This window comes from Nerophis lumbriciformis, linkage group LG21 (genome assembly GCF_033978685.3).
Source record: "Nerophis lumbriciformis linkage group LG21, RoL_Nlum_v2.1, whole genome shotgun sequence".
Classification (NCBI taxonomy): Eukaryota; Metazoa; Chordata; class Actinopteri; order Syngnathiformes; family Syngnathidae; genus Nerophis; species Nerophis lumbriciformis.
Genome location: NC_084568.2, coordinates 20,445,001 through 20,464,995, shown reverse-complemented (window position 1 = coordinate 20,464,995; position 19,995 = coordinate 20,445,001). Strand labels below are relative to the sequence as shown.

Genomic DNA, 19,995 nt, shown 5'->3' with positions numbered 1-19,995 from the left:
CTTCAAAGTGCCTGATTTTAACCATCGTTATATACACCCGTCCATTTTCCTGTGACGTCACATAGTGATGCCAACACAAACAAACATGGCACATAGAACAGCAAGCTATAGCGACATTAGCTCGGATTCAGACTCGGATTTCAGCGGCTTAAGCAATTCAACAGATTACGAATGTATTGAAACGGATGGTTGTAGTGCGGAGGCAGGTAGCGAAAACGAAATTGAAGAAGAAACTGAAGCTATTGAGCCATATCGGTTTGAACCGTATGCAAGCGAAACCGACAAAAACGGCACGACAGCCAGCGACACGGGAGAAAACGAGGACGAATTCGGCGATCGCCTTCTAACCAACGATTGGTATGTGTTTGTTTGGCATTAAAGGAAACTAACAACTATGAACTAGGTTTACAGCATATGAAATACATTTGGCAACAACATGCACTTTGAGAGTGCAGACAGCCCAATTTTCATCAATTAATATATTCTGTAGACATACCCTCATCCGCTATCTTTTCCTGAAAGCTGATCTGTCCAGTTTTGGAGTTGATGTCAGCAGGCCAGGGAAGCTAGGGTCGATATTCTTCTCTTGATCATCTTCGGTGGCATAAGGGACGGTGTGAGCCAAGACATCCAGGGGGTTTAGCTCGCTCGTCTGCGGGAACAAACTGCCGCCATTGCTTGCCGTGCTACCGAGGTCTTTTGTCCCTGAATTGCTCACACACTCCGGCAGATTCAATGGGGGTCTGGCGGCAGATTTCTTTGACTTTATCGTTGGAAATGCATCTGCTTTGAGTGTCGCAGGATATCCACACATTCTTGCCATCTCTGTCGTAGCATAGCTTTCGTCGGTAAAGTGTGCGGAACAAACGTCCAATTTCTTGCCACTTTCGCATCTTTGGGCCACTGGTGCAAATTGAATCCGTCCCTGTTCGTGTTGTTACACCCTCCGACAACACACCGACGAGGCATGATGTCTCCAAGGTACGGAAAACAGTCGAAAAAACGGAAAATAACAGAGCTGATTTGACTCTGTGTTTGTAATGTGTTTGAGAAAATGGCGGATTGCTTCCCGATGTGACGTCACGTTGTGACGTCATCGCTCCGAGAGCGAATAATAGAAAGGCGGTTAATTCGCCAAAATTCACCCATTTAGAGTTCGGAAATTGGTTAAAAAAATATATGGTCTTTTTTCTGCAACATCAAGGTATATATTGACGCTTACATAGGTCTGGTGATAATGTTCCCCTTTAACTGAAGTGATTGTACCCAACTTTTTTTGAGGCATACATTACTTATGCATTAAGGTCTGGCGACATACATGTAATATAATCACAAAACAATATTCATATTACAAAAGAGTAATACAAATTATTGACAAAGTTTCAGATGCAAACCAGTGAATAAGTTAATAAGACCGATTTATGTGTACTCAAAAGCAAAGGTATGAACACATGTAAAACAAATGTGTATATCATATAAAGAAGTTCATCTATAAATCATTACAATTAGAAAGGAAAATACTGTATCTAACACTTCATTATTTAAAAAAAATGTATACAAAAAACACCGTTATGAGTAAGTATGCGTGTGAATTATGAATACACATATTCATGTAACATGCTTGGTACGGTTTACTTTCGCCTTTATAGTCAAAATGTTCTGTTATATATATATTTCATTTTAAATACACAACGTTGCATATTGATGCATATACTTGAACAAAAATGTTTTTAATCTAAAATAACTAATCTATAAATCATAGAAGCTTATTAACAAGATTATGTTACACACACAACACTGTAACACACATGTTATATGTGGTGATGTTAGAAAGCCAAAGTTAATAAAGTCTTGACAGTTTATTTTAAATCCTGCAGCTTCATTTGCTGCTGCTGTTCTCACCAGCACACTTGTGTTTCTTACACTGGTACTTATAAGAGAATCTTTCATCACACACACTGCAACTAAACACTTTCTCACCAGTGTGTGTTCTCATGTGTTCCTTAAATTTTTGTCTTTGTACAAAACCTTTACCACAGATTGAACAGGTAAAAGGTTTTTCTCCAGTGTGCATTCTCTTGTGTATTTTCAAATTGTTAGATTGTGTAAAACCTTTACCACAGATTGAACAAGAAAAAGGTCTTTCTCCAGTGTGTGTTCTCATGTGTATCTTCAAATGTTGCCTTTGGGTAAAATCTTTAGGGCACATTGAACAGGAAAACCATTTTTCTCCAGTGTGTATTCTAATGTGTCCTTTCAGAATCTTTTTATGTGAAAAGCCTTTACCACACTCTGAGCATATATAAGGTTTTTCCCCAGTGTGTATTCTCATGTGTCTTTTCAAATATTGAATTTGTACAAAACCTTTACCACATATTGAACAGGTAAAAGATTTCTCTCCAATGTGCATTCTCATGTGTATTTCCAAATGTTGCTTTTGAGTAAAATCTTTACCACAGATTGAACAGGAAAATGGTTTTACTCCAGTGTGTAATCTCATGTGAGTCTTCAAATGTTGCCTTTGACTAAAATCTTTACTGCAGATTAAACAAATAAAGGGTTTTTCTCCAGTGTGTGTTCTTGTGTGTGTTAAACAATTTACCTTCTGGCTGAAGCTTTTACTGCAAAATGAACACATGAACGTTTTTTCTCCAGTGTGTATTCTCATGTGGGTTTTCAGACTACACCGGTGATTAAATGTTTTGTCACAGTGAGAACATGTAAAGCGTGTGCTGTCAGTGTGACATGTCTTATCAGCTTTAGAGTCTTCGTCATCAGTGTCAGGAGAGTGTGACGTTGTGTCGTCACTTTCTGATAGTGGAGCTGAGAGCTTGTCTGCTTGTGATCCTCCACAGTGGTCTCCATCAGCTTCTGTTGTCATGTGTTGAGTTGAGCTGCTGCTTGGAGACTCCGCCTCTCTCTTGTCCTCACTTTCCTCATCATCTTCACTCTTCACAATCACATCAGTCAATGTGACATCAACGTCTTCCAGTTCTTTAAGATGGTCTACCTCCTGACTGATGCCGTGTACCTCCTCTTCCTCTTTAATGTGAGCGGTGCTATGACTCCTCTTCCTCTGTAATGTGAAGATGGGATGTGACTCCTTGTCCTCTTTAATGTGGGAGGTCTGTGGCTTCTCTTCCTTGATGTAAGAGAAATGTGGCACCCACTCTGTTTCCCCTTTAATGTGGGGGTATTGTGGCTCTTCCTCTTCCTCTTTTATTTGTAGGGGCTCTTCCTCTTTAATATAATAGGGGGGCTGTGGCTCATCCTGCTCCATCCTTGAGGTCCACTCTTGCTGCTCAGGGAGAAGATGTTCTTTACATATGTCTGCAGAGAAAACAAACTCATGGTTTGGAAAAAAACAGCTTTTGCTCAGTCACATGAGACGTTGTGCGGCATAATCCGATAAAATCATTGGGGATATCATCAGTCATCAGTCAAGATGTCGTTAAATTGTTAGTTTCAGCAGCTGTTTGTGCCATAGCGGAATGAAAAGAAGTGAGTAAATCCTCTTATCATTAAGTGTTTGTCACACAGTTCAACAAAATGATCACAAAACCAAATGCCACCGTACCCATCTTTGTGTATGTCCTATAATAATGTTTATTGTGTGTATGTCTTCTAATGCTTATTGTGTGTATGTCTATTGTCTTCTAACAATGTTTATTGTGTGTATGTCCTATAATAATGTTTATTGTGTGCAGTGTTGGGTTAGTCACTGAAAACCAGTAACTAGTTACAGTTACTAGTTACTTTATTTCAAAAGTAACTCAGTTACTAACTCAGTTACTTACACCAAAAAGTAATGCGTAACTATTTAGTTACTTCTCTTTTTTTCTTTTTTTTAAGGCTCCCATTAATGCCCTTTTAGCCTTCATTTCAGTACTGTTATTGCACTGGAGTAATACAATCTGTTGATCAACTTGACATGCATTTGCATCACTGAATTCTGCTAAGCAATGTGGTCTACATACAACACACAAAGACAAAGATATGTTTCAAAGGGCCAATTTATTTCGGGCCAGAACAAATTGACAAAACTATTTTAAATAGCTGCAACATAACAAACATAAGTAACAAAACGCATAATAACAACATGTCACAACGTAGCTGTAAACCTGGCTTCACCCAAGGAAGGCACACATGACATGATTATATGTCATGTCACTATATATAGCACACATACTACTATACACATGTCTAACCAGGCGTTTTTTTCTCTCAAGGAATTGTGAAATAAAATCATGTCTTCAGGAGATCAACACTTTACTGAAGCCCAGAACACTCTACGCATTTCCCCAGTTTTAGTTTAGAGAAAAGGAAAGATTGGCCTGGCCCACTAGGATCCCTCTTTATGTTTGTGAACTTTATAGTCTATACATTTAGAGTGATGTGATAATCAAACACTCTAGAAGTCTAGAATGAAAGAGTATATAAGCGAATTGACAGAGTGTGTGTACCTTCAGTGCTGAATGATGAGCAGAGGCAGAGTTTGGAGTGTCTTCTTTAACTTGCTTTCCATGTTTTTGTACCCACTGTCCACTGTGTCCAGGTACTTGGAACATGTTCTCCGTGCCATTTGCTGTTTGATGCCCGTTATCATGCTATTTAGCTGTCTGAAAGCGGGTGACTCCACTGTAGAAATAACCTGCATGTCTTCTAGCACATTCACTGCAAAGGCTCTATCAATGTTGTCCTGGCTAGCAGTCTCTCCGTTAAAATCCAGCCGCTGTTGCTTAGGTGGTGGTGGAGGTGAAGTGGCATCGGAGTCTGTCTCTCTGTTTATTAGCTTCGACGAAGCATGTTGCTTTTGTAGCTGTTTCAGCAGATTTGAATTGCTGTTTTGGGCAGTAAATGGGATCTTTGATCCAAGACACAACTTACATTTACCGTAACTAAAATGTTCTTTTCTTTGTGCCCGACAAAATAAAAGCAGTGAGAATATCTCTATGTTAAGAAACTCGGCTCCGGCTCCGCCATGATGTCTTGTTGTTAGTAAACACAGACACGCCACGCCACGCCACCCCCTCCCCCCCCCCCAACACACACACAGCGCGCCTCTTGTGAGACAGGAAGATTCAGAAGGACGACACCGCAGCTCTCCAATAAAACACACTCAGATCTTCTCAGTTTCTAGCCGATACTATATAAAAAATTACGTAAAATAACGCAGTAACGCATCATGTAGTAACGGTAACTGAATTACTGAATATAAAAAATAACGCGTTAGACTACTAGTTACCGCCGAAAATAACGGCGTTACAGTTTATTGTGTGTATGTCCTATAATAATGTTTATTGTGTGTAAGTCCTATAATAATGTTTATTGTGTTTATGTTCCATAACAATGTTTATTGTGTGTATGTCCTACAATAGTGTTTATTGTGTATAAGTCCTATAATAATGTTTATTGTGTGTAAGCCCTATAATAATGTTTATTGTGTGTATGTCTTCTAATAATGTTTATCGTGTGTATGTCCTATAATAATGTTTATTGTGTGTATGTCCTATAATCATGTTAATTGTGTGTATGTCCTATAACAATGTTTATTGTGTGTATGTCCTATAATAATAATTATTGTGTGTTTGTCTTATAACAATGTTTGTTTTGTGTATGTCCTATAATGTGTATTGTGTGCAAGTCCTATAACAATGTTTATTATGTGTATGTCCTATAATAATGTTTATTGTGTGTATGTCCTATAATAATGTTTATTGTGTGCAAGTCCTATAACAATGTTTATTATGTGTATGTCCTATAACTAAATGGTAAATGGGTTATACTTGTATAGCGCTTTTCTACCTTCAAGGTACTCAAAGTGCTTTGACACTATTTCCACATTCACCCATTCACACACACTTTCACACACTGATGGCGGGAGCTGCCATGCAAGGCCCTAACCATGACCCATCAGGAGCAAGGGTGAAGTGTCTTGCTCAAGGACACAACGAACGTGACGAGGTTGGTAGAAGGTGGGGATCGAACAAGGAACCCTCAGGTTGCTGGCACGGCCACTCTCCCAACTGCGCCACGCCGTCCCCACAATGTTTATTGTGTGTATGTCCTACAACAATGTTTATTGTGTGTATGTCCTATAATAATAATTATTGTGTGTTTGTCCTCTAATAATGTTTATTGTTAAAGGTCAATTATTGTGATGTTTAAATGTATTCTCTTAAACCACATTTGGTTATTTTGTGTTGTTGTTAGCTGAGGAATTGAGCATAGCTAAATGTTTTTTAAAGAAGATTGAAGATTATATTTGACCTTTATTATATCATTTTCAAAGCTTTTTTTTCTTATCTCAAAACACCTCTTTAGTTGGGATCCTATTATACAAAACCTACTTTTCTTACTTGTTGGTACCTGTTTTTGTGTATTTGGGATCTTCATCAGTCCCCCCCCCCCAAAAAAAGGCATGGTGGAGATATTTAGTTACGTCAACGGATATTTCCATGTATGGGTTAGTTTATGGGCCAAACTATGTCGGGTTATGAGTTTTGATCCATGTCGCCTAGCCCTACACTTGTGTTAGCGACAGTGCTACCTCAGTTTAGGGATATTATGTGTTTAAATGAACGTTATAGCAGGACTTATGATGGCATTGTGTTTATATATATATATATGAGTGCGCATATTTAAGATATTTAAGACACGATATTTAAGACACTCCGTATTGCTCCAATTTTTTTTCTGTGCTACAAAAAATGTTTGTTCAACAATTGTTTTCATTTAGTAGCACCGGTGCAACTAGTGGAAAAAGCTAAGCGTACAGCTCTGAACTGTGTGGCTTACTTGTACTACTAGTAGTTACAGTACAAACCTTGACTTCTGACATGCGCTTGGAGAGTCTTTATGGCAAGCTGTGTCCCAACTGAGCAGGTCTTTGGTGATTGTGTCTGGCAGCCTGTGTCAGTGAATGATGTTTGCTGACTTGTTGTATCTCTCTGTGGAAACACATTTAACAACAAACTTTGTGAGCATTACTCCGCTCCAATATCATTCACGCACAAGCATCACTGCAACTGTTAGCTAACTAAATCAAAGGCAAAGAGAATGGAATGCTGACTTTTTGTAGCTTATCGCTGAGAAAACATGTGTATATGCCCATGACGATGTGTCAATTAAAAAACAAGAATTATAAAAGCAGGAGATTTGACACACTCTAGTAGAACACAAAAACCCTGATAAAAATACACTATATTGCCAAAAGTATTAGGCCACCCATCCAAATGTTCAGAATCAGGTGTCCTAATCACTTGGCCCGGCCACAGGTGTATAAAATCAAGCACTTAGGCATGGAGACTGTTTCTACAAACATTTGTGAAAGAATGGGCAGCTCTCAGGAGCTCAGTGATTTCCAGCCTGGAACTGTCATAGGATGCCACCTGTGCAACAAATGCAGTCGTAAAATTTCCTCGTTCCTAAATATTCCAAAGTCAACTGTCGACTGGATTTGGAGAACGGTACATTTTGGACTGCATTGTGCGGAGTGCGAAATTTGGCGGAGGAGGAATTATGATGTGGGGTTGTTTTTCAGGAGTTGGGCTTGGCCCCTTAGCTCCAGTGAAAGGAACTTTGAATGCTCCAGGATACCAAAACCTTTTGGACAATTCCATGCTCCCATCTTTGTGGGAACAGTTTGGAGCGGGCCCGTTACTTTTTCAACATGACTGTGCATCAGTGCACAAAGCAAGGTCCATAAAGACATGGATGACAGAGTCTGGTGTGGATGAACTTGACTGGCCTGCACAGAGTCCTGACCTGAACCCGATAGAACACCTTTGGGAGGAATTAGAGCAGAGACTGAGAGCCAGGCCTTCTCGACCAACATCAGTGTGTGACCTCACCAATGCGCTTTTAGAAGAATGGTCAAAAATTCCTATAAACACACTCCGCAACCTTGTGGACAGTCTTCCCAGAAGAGTTGAAGCTGTAATAGCTGCAAAAGGTGGATCGACATCATATTGGGACGGCGTGGCGCAGTGGAAAAGTGGCCGTGCGCGACCCGAGGGTCCCTGGTTCAATCCCCACCTAGTACCAACCTCGTCATGTCCGTTGTGTCCTGAGCAAGACACTTCACCCTTGCTCCTGATGGGTGCTGGTTAGCGCCTTGCATGGCAGCTCCCTCCATCAGTGTGTGAATGTGTGTGTGAATGGGTAAATGTGGAAGTAGTGTCAAAGTGCTTTGAGTACCTTGAAGGTAGAAAAGCGCTATACAAGTACAACCCATTTATCATTTATTTATTTATTGAACCCTATAGGTTAGGAATGGGATGGCACTTCAAGTTCATATGTGAGTCAGGGCAGGTGGCCAAATACTTTTGGCAATATAGTGTAATTATGTTAAATTTGTGTTTAACAAAACCTACACATTGATATTTCGTTACCAACTTCACTGCTGCTTTGACCCAAGCTGGTAAACAATAGGCAAAAGCTACTAAAGCTTAGTTTTGTTTTGCTGTTTTTCTATGCACGGTGCCATCGTGTGTGTGCAATACGTATTTTAGTATTTTGGGAGGTTGGTCTAAGCGGTTGTCCTACATTAGAAGGCTAAGCTAAAAGCTACACTACAGATAGAGCTAACATTGCTAATTTTACGGGTCCCAAGTCACCAGGACGGTGGTAACAAATAGAAATCTTCATTGATGAAGGGGCGTTCTTCCTTCCCTAAAAAACAGGTAAATATTAACATGGGAATGAAGCACCGAAGCTTTATTCTTCCGACATCCGTCTCTTTATTCCACAATTACAAAAATAATTACAACTTTTCCCTGGTTCACATGTCTATTTGAATATCAAATGGTTTTAGGGCTGTACGCTTAGCTTTTTCACTAGTAGCACCGGTGCGACTACATGAAATTGTTTTTAGCAATATTAAAATGTCATTATTAACACTAAAACAAGGTATACATGTGCACTCATGCATATAAACACAATGCCACCATAAGGCCTACTGTAACAATTAAACTCAATTAAACACAGACAACATCCCCAAACTGTGCTAGCACAAGTGTAGGCTGGGTGATATGGACTAGGGCTGCACGATTAACAGAAATTGGGGTTTTAATTAATGAGGGAAATAACCGCAAGAGTCTGAGTTTTTTTGTCTCCATCGTCACCGCCATTTGAGTGACAGCCATGTTGGCCAATCAGAATTGTTGAGCCTCGAGTTTGTTCGTCTCTCGCTTCAAACAAAAAGAAAGCCGTATTACCGTGGGCATCGCTCTGAGCACCTGAGCATGCTTATTTAACAGTGTAATTAACTGAACAGAGGGACCCCTCTTTTCAGTCATTACCAATCTTTGTCTCTGTGGAGACGAGAGCGCCACGTCAACAAACACACAGTACACAGAGCCTTGCGACTGCCCAATAAGAAGTGCCACAAAGTAACACAAACTCGGAGGAAAAAAATAAGATTATAAAGCCAAATGTGGGAATATTTCAGCTTCAAATCGATTGGGCAATACGAGCCCATTAATACAGACGAATGAGCGAAAATGCTGTCGTGATCACGTGATGGCAATAAACGAAAAGACAACATTCGACCTCATTTTAAGATGTTCAATATCTAGTTAGTTAATTTTTGCTTACAGACATGAGTCTATTTTATTTTTTGCTTATTAATTTAGGGTAACAATGTTATTCACCTTCCAATTACAGTACAATGATAAACAATTCTAAAGTAGTGACAAATACAAGTTGATATCCTTTTAAATTATATCATTATATTTCTTCAATTTAAAAGCATTATGTAGACAAAAGCTCTAAGTCTGTCTGCATAAAGACATCCATCCATCCATTTTCTACCGCTTGTCCCTATTGGGGTCGCGGGGGGTGCTGGAGCCTATCTCAGCTGCATTTGGGCAGAAGGCGGGGTATGTATATATATATATATATATATATATATATATATATATATATATATATATATATATACATATATATATATATTCCGAAAGCGATGATGTCATGTTATCGATGGTAAAATGCATTTTTATACATTATGATTTGCCTGAGCGGGTAGGAGACACAGAGTAACAAGCGGTAGAAAATGGATTCAAAATGACAGATTTGACTAAATAATAATAAAAAAAAATATATCCATCCATTTTCTACCGCGTGTCCCTTTTGGGGTCGCGGGGGGTGCTGAAGCCTAGCTCAGCTGCATTCGGGCGGAAGGCGGGGTACACCCTGGACAAGTCGCCACCTTATCGCAGGGCCAACACAGATAGACAGACAACATTCACACTCACATTCACACACTAGGGCCAATTTAGTGTTGCCAATCAACCTATCCCCAGGTGCATGTTGTTGGAGGTGGGAGGAAGCCGAAGTACCCGGAGGGAACCTACGCAGTCACGGGGAGAACATGCAAACTCCACACAGAAAGATCCCGAGCCGATTGAACTCAGGACTACTCAGGACCTTCGTATTGTGAGCAGTGTTGGGACTAACGCGTTACAAAGTAACGCGTTACTGTAACGCCGTTAGTTTCGGCAGTAACTAGTAATCTAACGCGTTATTTTTTATATTCAGTAACTCAGTTACATGATGCGTTACTGCGTTATTTTACGTTACTTTTTATGTAGTATAAAGTGTGTTTTATTGGAGCGTTGCTGTGTCATCGTTCTGATTCTTCTTGTGTCACAAGCCGGAGAAGAGAGACACGCGCTCTGTGTGTGTGTCTGGGTGTGAGTGTGAGTGTGGGGAGGGAGGAGAGGGGGGGGGGGGGCGTGTCTGATCATGGCTGAGCCAGAAGTCGAGTTTGCTAACATGGAGATATTTTCACTACTTTTCTTTTGTCGAGCACAAAGAAAATAACATTTTAGTTAAATGTAAATTGTGTTTTGGATCAAAGATCCCATCTACTGCCCAAAACAGCAATTCAAATCTGCTGAAACAAGCTACATAAGCAACATGCTTCGACGAAGCTAGTAAAGAGAGATAGAGACTCCAATGACACTTCACCTCCACCACCACCACTTAAGGATTAACTCTGCCTCTGCTCATCATTCAGCATTGAAGGTACACACACTCTGTCAATCAATGTTCCCTCTAATTTTTCATGTGTGAGCAAACGCATTAAATGGAGCACATGTGAGCAACATCAGACGTGCACACTGTGGCTACACCAGCAGCACACCTGTCCCAAACCTGACTAAATAACAAGTTAAATCTACATCCATCCATCCATCCATTTTCTACCGCGTGTCCCTTTCGGGGTCGCTGGAGCCTATCTCAGCTGCATTCGGGCGGAAGGCGGGATACACCCTGGACAAGTCCCCACCTCATTGCAGGGCCAACACAGATAGACAGACAACATTCTCTTATTATTATAATCAAATGACAGCAGTCATTTCCATTTCTAATATAAGTGTTTAGGCCCACTTACAATGACAATAACAAAAAATATTGGTTTTCATGAACTGTGTACTTGTATTGTTTGTCTGTGTGGAGGTCCTGCTTTGGAAATAATTTGTACCCCTTTCAGACATTGCATTTAGTTATCATTAAAACATTCACATGTTGCACAATGAGATGCAAGCAGGGGATCATGTGTACATTCCTGCAACGTCCTGTTTGTAAAAAATATATTTGTATTAGTATTTATTTAATATACTAACAGCATTTAATGATTAATATTTATAAATTAAGATTCCTAATAAATGACACTAGAATAAGCACACATTTGATTGGTAAATCATAGAGTAACGACCTGGAATTACACTTTATGTGTGGTGTTGGAGTTGTCCGACTTTTTGTGTGGCTGTAAACGCATCACTGGCTAAGTGCCATATGTGCATGTGTTGGCGCAAGTGAGAAAGAGCGAGCGGCTGCTGTTGATATAACAAAGTTGCTTTTGGTCTGGTTTGTACTGCAGAAAATGACCACTTTTGCTAGATATAATTTTTTTTACTAATGTTTTGGTGATGTGTTTATGGCCGACAATAAAGAGTTTTGCTCAGTAAAGTGATCGATGGAATTCATGTCCTCAAAGCGTCTCAACAGACGTTACAATATTTGAACAATGATGACGAAAACTGTTTTCTCTGTCGTGTCCGTGTCGTGTCGAAAATTGTTATGCGCTTATTTTTTTATTTGATTTTGTGCGTGGCATAGATTTGCCGTGCGCAGAGGACGCTTGAGCAGTGCACAATTGCACAGGCGCACTCCTTAGAGGGAACGTTGCTGTCAATTCTCTTATATACTCTTTCATTCTAGACTTCTAGAGTGTTTGATTATCACATCACTCTAAATGTATAGACTATAAAGTTCACAAACATAAAGAGGGATGCTAGTGGGCCAGGCCAATCTTTCCTTATCTCTAAACTAAAACTGGGGAAATGTGTAGAGTGTTCTGGGCTTCAGACATGATTTTGTGTCAGAATTACTTGAGGAAGAAAATGCCTGGTTAGGCTTTGTGTATGTAGTGTGTGCCTTTCTTGCTTTACAGCTATGCTGTTATTATGCTGTTTGTTACTTCTGTATGTTATGTTGCAGCTATTTAAAATAGTTTTGTCAATTTGTTTTGGACAGAAACAAATTGGCCTTTGTAACATATCTTTGTCTTTGTGTGTTGTATGTAGACCACATTGCTTAACAGAGTTCAGTGATGCAAATGTATGTCAATTTGATCAACAGATTGTATTATTCTCCAGTGCAATAACAGTACTGAAATGAAGGCTAAAAGGGCATTAATGGGAGCTTTAAAAAAAAAGAAGAAAAAAAGAAGTAACTAGTTACTTTTCACAGTAACGCATTACTTTTTGGTGTAAGTAACTGAGTTAGTAACTGAGTTACTATTGAAATGAAGTAACTAGTAACTGTAACTAGTTACTGCTTCTTAGTAACTAACCCAACACTGATTGTGAGGCACATGCACTAACCCCTGTTCCACCGTGCTGCCCTAATATATATATATATTTTTTTTTTAAATATAAAAAATATATATTTATATTTGAAAAAATATTAAACTTGGAACTTCCCGCGGGCCGGATTTTGGACGCTGGTGGGCCGGATTCGGCCCGCGGGCCGTAGTTTGGGGAACTTGGTCAGGCTTTAAATAACATAAATAACAGCTTCATACAGATATGTCAGGGCCAAGGTAAACTTAATAATTATCTATATGCTGTGTGTGTTTTCACAATATTATTTGGCGAACGGCCTCGGCCATTTTAAACACGGCCGTTTGCTACGACATCTCAACAAATAACTTTCAAACAAAATTACTAACTCGACAATTCACATGTACAATCTGACACAAAGCTTGTTAAATCTGACACAAAGCTTGTCAAACGTGTCATAAAACGTTCATTCATGAAAATAAACACGTGTGTGATTATAACCGTGTACCAACCTGAAAAGCAGGTAAATATTAACACAGGAATGACGCACCGAATATGTTTCTTTTTCTTCCGACATCCGTCCGGCGAGAGAGCGGAAATGCTCTCTACCATAGGAGTCCGGCCTGCGCGGTGGGCAGTAAAACTTTGGGTCCGCCATCCCGTTTTTGTTTCACGCCAAATATTGCAATAATTATGACACCGTTTCTGTGTCTCCTCTATTGTAATAAATAGTAGAAACTGGTCCTGCCATTGAAAGTAGTTGTTCAGAAAATCCATCCGTTTTTTTTTTTACATTTCCCCCAATGCATTGCAGCTGGCTTCGTTTGTAACCACGCTCATCGCTGCTGATCTTTCATCCAATGATACCTAGAATGCTCACGACTAGAGCTACCCGATAATGGCTTTTTTTTGCCGATATCCGATATTCCGATATTGTCCAACTTTTAATTACCGATACCGATATATACAGTCGTGGAATTAACACATTATTATGCCTAATTTTGTTGTGATGCCCCGCGCTGGATGCATTAAACAATGTAACAAGGTTTTCCAAAATAAATCAACTCAAGTTATGGGAAAAAAATGCCAACATGGCACTGCCATATTTATGATTGAAGCCACAAAGTGCATTATTTTTTTAACATGCCTCAAAACAGCAGCTTGGAATTTGGGACATGCTCTCCCTGAGAGAGCATGAGGAGGTTGAGGTGGGCGGGGTTGGGGGGGAGGGGTTGAGGTGTGGGGGGGCGGCAGGGGGTAGCAGGGGTGTATATTGTAGCGTCCCAGAAGAGTTAGTGCTGCAAGGGCTTCTGGGTATTTGTTCTCTTGTGTTTATGTTGTGTTACGGTGCGGATGTTCTCCCGAAATGTGTTTGTCATTCTTGTTTGGCGTGGGTTCACAGTGTGGCGCATATTTGTAACAGTGTTAAAGTTGTTTATACGGCCACCCTCAGTGTGACCTGTATGGCTGTTGACCAAGTATGCTTTGCATTCACTTGTGTGTGTGAAAAGCTGCAAATGTTATGTGACGTGGCCGGCACCTAAAGGCAGTGCCTTTAAGGTTAATTGGCGCTCAGGACTTCTCCCTACGTCCGTGTACACAGCTGCGTTTTAAAAAGTCATCAATTTTACTCTTTGAAACCGATACCCATTGGCGTTTTTAGGCCTATTTTAAAATAAAATATTCTTAAGCCCCCCTAAATAATTTGGTGTTATATTTTTTTTTTTTTTTTTTTTTTACAAATACATGCCGACATATTCATTATAAAGTGGCCCTAATATGAGTTTAAATAAATAATCATAGAACCTGTTATTATTCACTCAGTTTCCCCTCACTTCATAGCGTAAGGTAGAGAGCCCCTTTAGTGCGTCGGTATCCAATCCATTCCACTTGTTCATATAGAAAATGCTCACATCATTCAAATTCCAGTCCGCATATTCTCTGCGACCTTGCTTGCGGTCCTGCAGGTGTACGAAGCACATTATCTTCCTTTACAATGAGTGAAGCTGCACAAAACCTTGTGTGTGCAATTGTAAATAATTTAGTTTTTAAGTTTTGTGTTTCTTGTAGAATCTATATAAAGTAATATACATTAGCCTATTGTTAAAATAATGACAAAAACATCATTAAATATATTTGTTTTATTGTATTGTTACATTAATAGCTGTTGTATTATTATAGGATGGTTTGTTAAACATTTCATAGGATTTTCAGAGGTAGGAAAAACCAAGACATTTAATATAAAATGTAAAATGAATAAATACATGAAAAGAAAAAGAAAAAAAATGGTTAAAAGCCATCGTCCCGGGGAGCATTTCATTTCGTCCCGTGCATTTTTAAAGAATAATAATAATAACAATGAACAATTTCTAAGTCTTTGTTAGCCGTTTGTGAAGTTGTGTGCTTGTGTACGTTCGCTCGCATCCTGTGCATCTCCTGGGGGCTAAGCCCCCCTGTCCTTAAAAGCTAGTGACGCCCCTGCCGATACCGATAATTTTGAAACCGATAATTTTCGATATAACGTTTTAAAGCATTTATCGGTTGATAATATCGGCAGTCCGATACTATCGGACACCTCTACTGACGACTGTTGTTTGTGCTTACATGGTAAATGGTAAATGGGTTATACCTGTATAGCGCTTTTCTACCTTCAAGGTACTCAAAGCGCTTTGACACTATTTCCACATTCACCCATTCACACACACATTCACACACTGATGGCGGTTACCACGACCGATCAAGAGCAAGGGTGAAGTGTCTTGCTCAAGGACACAACGGACGCGACTAGGTTGGTTGGTAGAAGCTGGGGATCGAACCAGGAACCCTCAGGTTGCTGGCACGGCCACTCTACCAACCGCTCCACGCCGTCCAAAAATGTCATCCCAAACGGATGCTCAGAGTACCCACCCTTTTTGGATTTCCTCGAGAGTACTGGAGAGTGCTCCCTCAGGTGATTTCCTTGATCTGCTGGGTGACTTCAACGCTCATATTGGCAACGACAGTAAAACCTAGAGAGGCGTGATTGGGAAGAACAGCCGCCCGGATCTGAATCCGAGTGGTGTTTTGTTATTGGACTTTTGTGCTCGTCACAGATTGTCCATATCAATCAAAGCAATCAACAGCGGTGGGTAGAGTAGCCAGAAATTGTACTCAAGTAAGAGTACTGTTACTTTAGAGATTTATTACTCAAGTAAAAGTAAGGAGTAGTCACCCAAATATTTACTTGAGTAAAAGTAAAAAGTATGTTGGGAAAAAACTACTCAAGTACTGAGTAACTGATGAGTAACATATACACACACACACATATATATACATACAGTATATATATATATATATATATATATATATATATATATATATATATATATATATATATATATATATATACACACACACACACACACATATATATATATATATATACACATATATATATATATATATATATATATATATATATATACACATATATATATATATACATACATTGATATATACAGTATATAATTTATATTTATTTATTTTGCCGTTTTTGTTTACATGTTAAAGGTGTTTTAATGAATATACAAGCATGTTTAACACATATAGATTCCTTTCTTTCATGAAGACAAGAATATAAGTTGGTGTATTACCTGATTCTGATGACTTGCATTGATTGTAAACGACAGTAGTGATGATAACGTCCACGTTTTCAAAAGGAGGAGAAAAAAAAGTTCCTCCTTTCTGTCTAATACCACCTGAAAGTGGTTGGTTTTTGGCTTCTTATTTGTCCAGCTTCCATATTCGTTTTTATACACTTTACAAGAAATACATTGGCGGCAAACTCCGTAGCTTGCTAGCTTGTTTGCGCTGGCTTTCGGAGACTCTTATTTTGAAAGCGCAGGCGCGATGGAGCGGCACTTTTATTGTGAAGACAGGAACTGTGCAGTCAGTCTTTAGACTTTTGACGGGATGTACGGTTGAAATAAAAAAGTGTATTTTTCCCTTCACACTTTTGATTGATTGATTGGAACTTTTATTAGTAGATTGCACAGTACAGTACATATTCCGTACAATTGACCAGTAAATGGTAACACCCCAATACGTTTTTCAACTTGTTTAAGTCAGGTCATGTGACCGCCTGGCTCTGTTTGATTGGTCCAACGTCACCAGTGACTGCATCTGATTGGTGGAACGGAGTGAACGTCACCAGTGACTGCATTTGTTGAAACGCAGGCACTATGAAGGTCTGTTTGACAGACCAAAACAAACAAAGCGTGCATTAACAGATCGATAAAAATTAGTAGCGAGTAGCGAGCTGAATGTAGATAAAAGTAGCGGGGTAAAAGTAGCGTTTCTTCTCTATAAATATACTCAAGTAAAAGTAAAAGTATGTTGCATTAAAACTACTCTTAGAAGTACAATTTATCCGAAAAGTTACTCAAGTAGATGTAACGGAGTAAATGTAGCGCGTTACTACCCACCTCTGGCAATCAATCAAAGTTTGTTTATACAGCCCTAAATCACAAGTCTCTGAAAAGGCTGCACAAGCCACGACGACATCCTTGGCTCAGATCCCACATCAGGGCAAGAAAAAACTCAACCCAATGGGCTACAATGAGAAACCTTGGAGGGGACCGCAGATTATTAAGCTGAGGAATTCCGTTTCTTGAATTTTTACAAATATTATCCAGGATACATTATGCAATTATTATTTTCCCGAAAGTTGTGCAGCTTATCCTTGATTACTAGAACTTCACTCATGTCTGGTGTGGGGAAGGTGCAGCTACACAATATCCATTGTGTCCGCTTTGCTCAAGGACAGAAGGATATATTTGAAAGCAAAGGTTTCATTACTCTTTCTCCTGCAACCAGCCGTTCATTCTCCGTATATTCAACTTAAAAAATATGAGGTGTGAATCCTCATTTTTCCAAAAATAGGTTTCTTCATCGTCTATTACGAAGTCTGCCATGATTAGCAAACATGCGCTTGTGTTGCTAGAAGTAGAAGGTACGCTGCTATGTGCACAAATTCAATGCGCCCAGGAAAAAAGTTACCGGTAATGCTTAAAATGACCAAAATACAGTAAATAGTTTCCATATTGTTATGAATGTGTCTGTTTCTACATTATATATATTTGTGTATATGAAACGTTTAAGGGTTTTTAAGGTGTTTTAGAGGGCTTTAAAGGCTACAATGGTGACTTCTATTAGCCCCATTGTGCAAGAGTTTTATTTTTAAACCTTTAGAATCCAAAAAAAAAAAAAAAAAAAAAAATGTAAAGAAAGATGTGTGTTCTTGCTTTACTTAATGATTGTGAACAACAAGCAAAATTCCCCCCAAAAGTGTATTTCCCCTTCAAGAAAAAAAGTTGCCAGTTCATTGTAGAGCAGGGGTGTGAAATTTATGGCTTGCGGGCCGGATCAGGTTTTATCCGGCCCACGGGATGAGTTTGCAGAGTATAAAAATTAGCCGAAATTTTTGAATGAAAGAAACTGCTGTTCTAAATGTGTCCACTAGATGTCGCAATAGCAATTCTTTGTATCTTTGTAGATGATGCTACGTATGTAAAAAAAACCAAAAAAAACCCACATGTTAGTGCACCAGTCGAGGGAAATGAGCAAACTACATAAATAACATCCTGTAATTTGATTTTGATATTATTTTTTATGTTGCGAGATTGAAAATGAACACCAATGAGTTTACTGATGAACATTATCACATAGTAAATTCAGAAAGTATAAATAACGACAAATAAAGGTAGAATACTATTAACCGCAACATGTAAGTGTAAAAAAAAAAACCAACAACATTATGATTTGTACATTTTCAGAATGTGCTTGTTCTATTTCTAAACAAACAAAAAAAAAATCTGAAGTTGTTTTTATTTTTAAGTTATCATGCCATGATTTTACCAGTCCAGCCCACTTGGGAGTAGATTTTTCTCCATGTGTCCCCCGATCTAAAATTAGTTTGACACCCCTGTTGTAGAGCAACCAGTGCCCCAGTATGCGCCCATTTTAAGACTGCATTGAATTGTAATATGATGCTTTCAAGTTCTACTCAGTAATTAAAAATTACCTTTGTCATATTCTCATAATTATTCAAAGTGGGCATTATTAGCTCTCTGTGATCACTGCACTGCTAAAACATAGTTTGTGTGCATTAGAGCTTATAATAATAATATCGCTAATAGCCTGTCATTATTTGTAACTCAAAACGTTATTCCTTTTTCTTTTTCTTTTCAATCAATAGGTTGGTGAACAGTAGAAAAAACAGCTGATGAGGAAGTTTGGCTGCAAAGTTGACACACCTGTTGCGCCTGAGAAAAGCTACTCAAGCATTTACCTGACGTGTTTTTCCTGTTTGCTGTCTAGCGAGTGTTTGTCAGATTTGTCTTGAAAGTGGCACAAATCTATTTATGTTGTGCTGACATCATGAACTTGATTTTATTTCTTATGGTGGTGCAAATGCACAGTGTGATGCCTGGTAAGTCCTTTTTTTCAGAAGTTTATATACATTATTTACAAATCCTCTTTGTGCCTTCACTTATTTGATTACTGTGAGTTTCTATTCATCCATCCATCCATCTTCTTCCGCTTATCCGAGGTCGGGTCGCGGGGGCAGCAGCCTAAGCAGGGAAGCCCAGACTTCCCTCTCCCCAGCCACTTCGTCCAGCTCTTCCTGTGGGACACCGAGGCGTTCCCAGGCCAGCCGGGAGACATAGTCTTCCCAACGTGTCCTGGGTCTTCCCCGCGGCCTCCTACCGGTCGGACGTGCCCTAAACACCTCCCTAGGGAGGCGTTCGGGTGGCATCCTGACCAGATGCCCGAACCACCTCATCTGGCTCCTCTCGATGTGGAGGAGCAGCGGCTTTACTTTGAGCTCCCCCCGGATGGCAGAGCTTCTCACCCTATCTCTAAGGGAGAGCCCCGCCACCCGGCGGAGGAAACTCGTTTCGGCCGCTTGTACCCGTGATCTTGTCCTTTCGGTCATAACCCAAAGCTCATGACCATAGGTGAGGATGGGAACGTAGATCGACCGGTAAATTGAGAGCTTTGCCTTCCGGCTCAGCTCCTTCTTCACCACAACGGATCGATACAGCGTCCGCATTACTGAAGACGCCGCACCAATCCGCCTGTCGATCTCACGATCCACTCTTCC

The 19,995-nt window shown here is 39.6% G+C and overlaps 2 protein-coding genes across 3 annotated transcripts in view; both read right to left on the bottom strand.

Annotated features, from left to right (window-relative positions):
- LOC133620982 (uncharacterized) overlaps window positions 1-6,919 on the bottom strand; it is a 40,047-nt gene extending 33,128 nt beyond the window's left edge. The window contains exon 1 of the mRNA XM_072915574.1: window positions 6,833-6,919. The gene's annotated coding sequence lies outside the window, so the exon portion shown is untranslated. The remainder of the gene's footprint in view (window positions 1-6,832) is intronic.
- Window positions 1,845-13,450, bottom strand: LOC133621452 (uncharacterized). Of its 2 annotated transcripts, XM_061983511.2 has the most exons (3): window positions 13,402-13,450; window positions 6,827-6,950; window positions 1,845-3,330 (listed from the first exon to the last, which is right to left on the bottom strand). In XM_061983511.2, the coding sequence occupies exons 1-3, from the start codon at window positions 13,426-13,428 to the stop codon at window positions 1,880-1,882; spliced, it is 1,602 nt and encodes a 533-aa protein (XP_061839495.2). In that variant the 5' UTR covers window positions 13,429-13,450; the 3' UTR covers window positions 1,845-1,879. The 2 variants fall into 2 exon arrangements, with proteins under 2 accessions (XP_061839495.2, XP_072771673.1); XM_072915572.1 differs by lacking the exon at window positions 6,827-6,950 and having other exon boundaries at window positions 13,364-13,423.
- Window positions 13,451-19,995: the final 6,545 nt, after the last annotated feature.

Bases quoted from the DNA above. Each gene is read 5' to 3' on its own strand.
- LOC133621452 (XM_061983511.2), bottom strand. From the start codon at position 13,428: ATGTCGGAAGAAAAAGAAACATATTCG. The intron at 6,951-13,401 runs GTGCGTCATTCC...GTGTTTCCACAG, and splicing joins AAGAAAAAGAAACATATTCG to AGAGATACAACAAGTCAGCA. The intron at 3,331-6,826 runs GTTTGTACTGTA...TTTTCTCTGCAG, and splicing joins AGCGCATGTCAGAAGTCAAG to ACATATGTAAAGAACATCTT.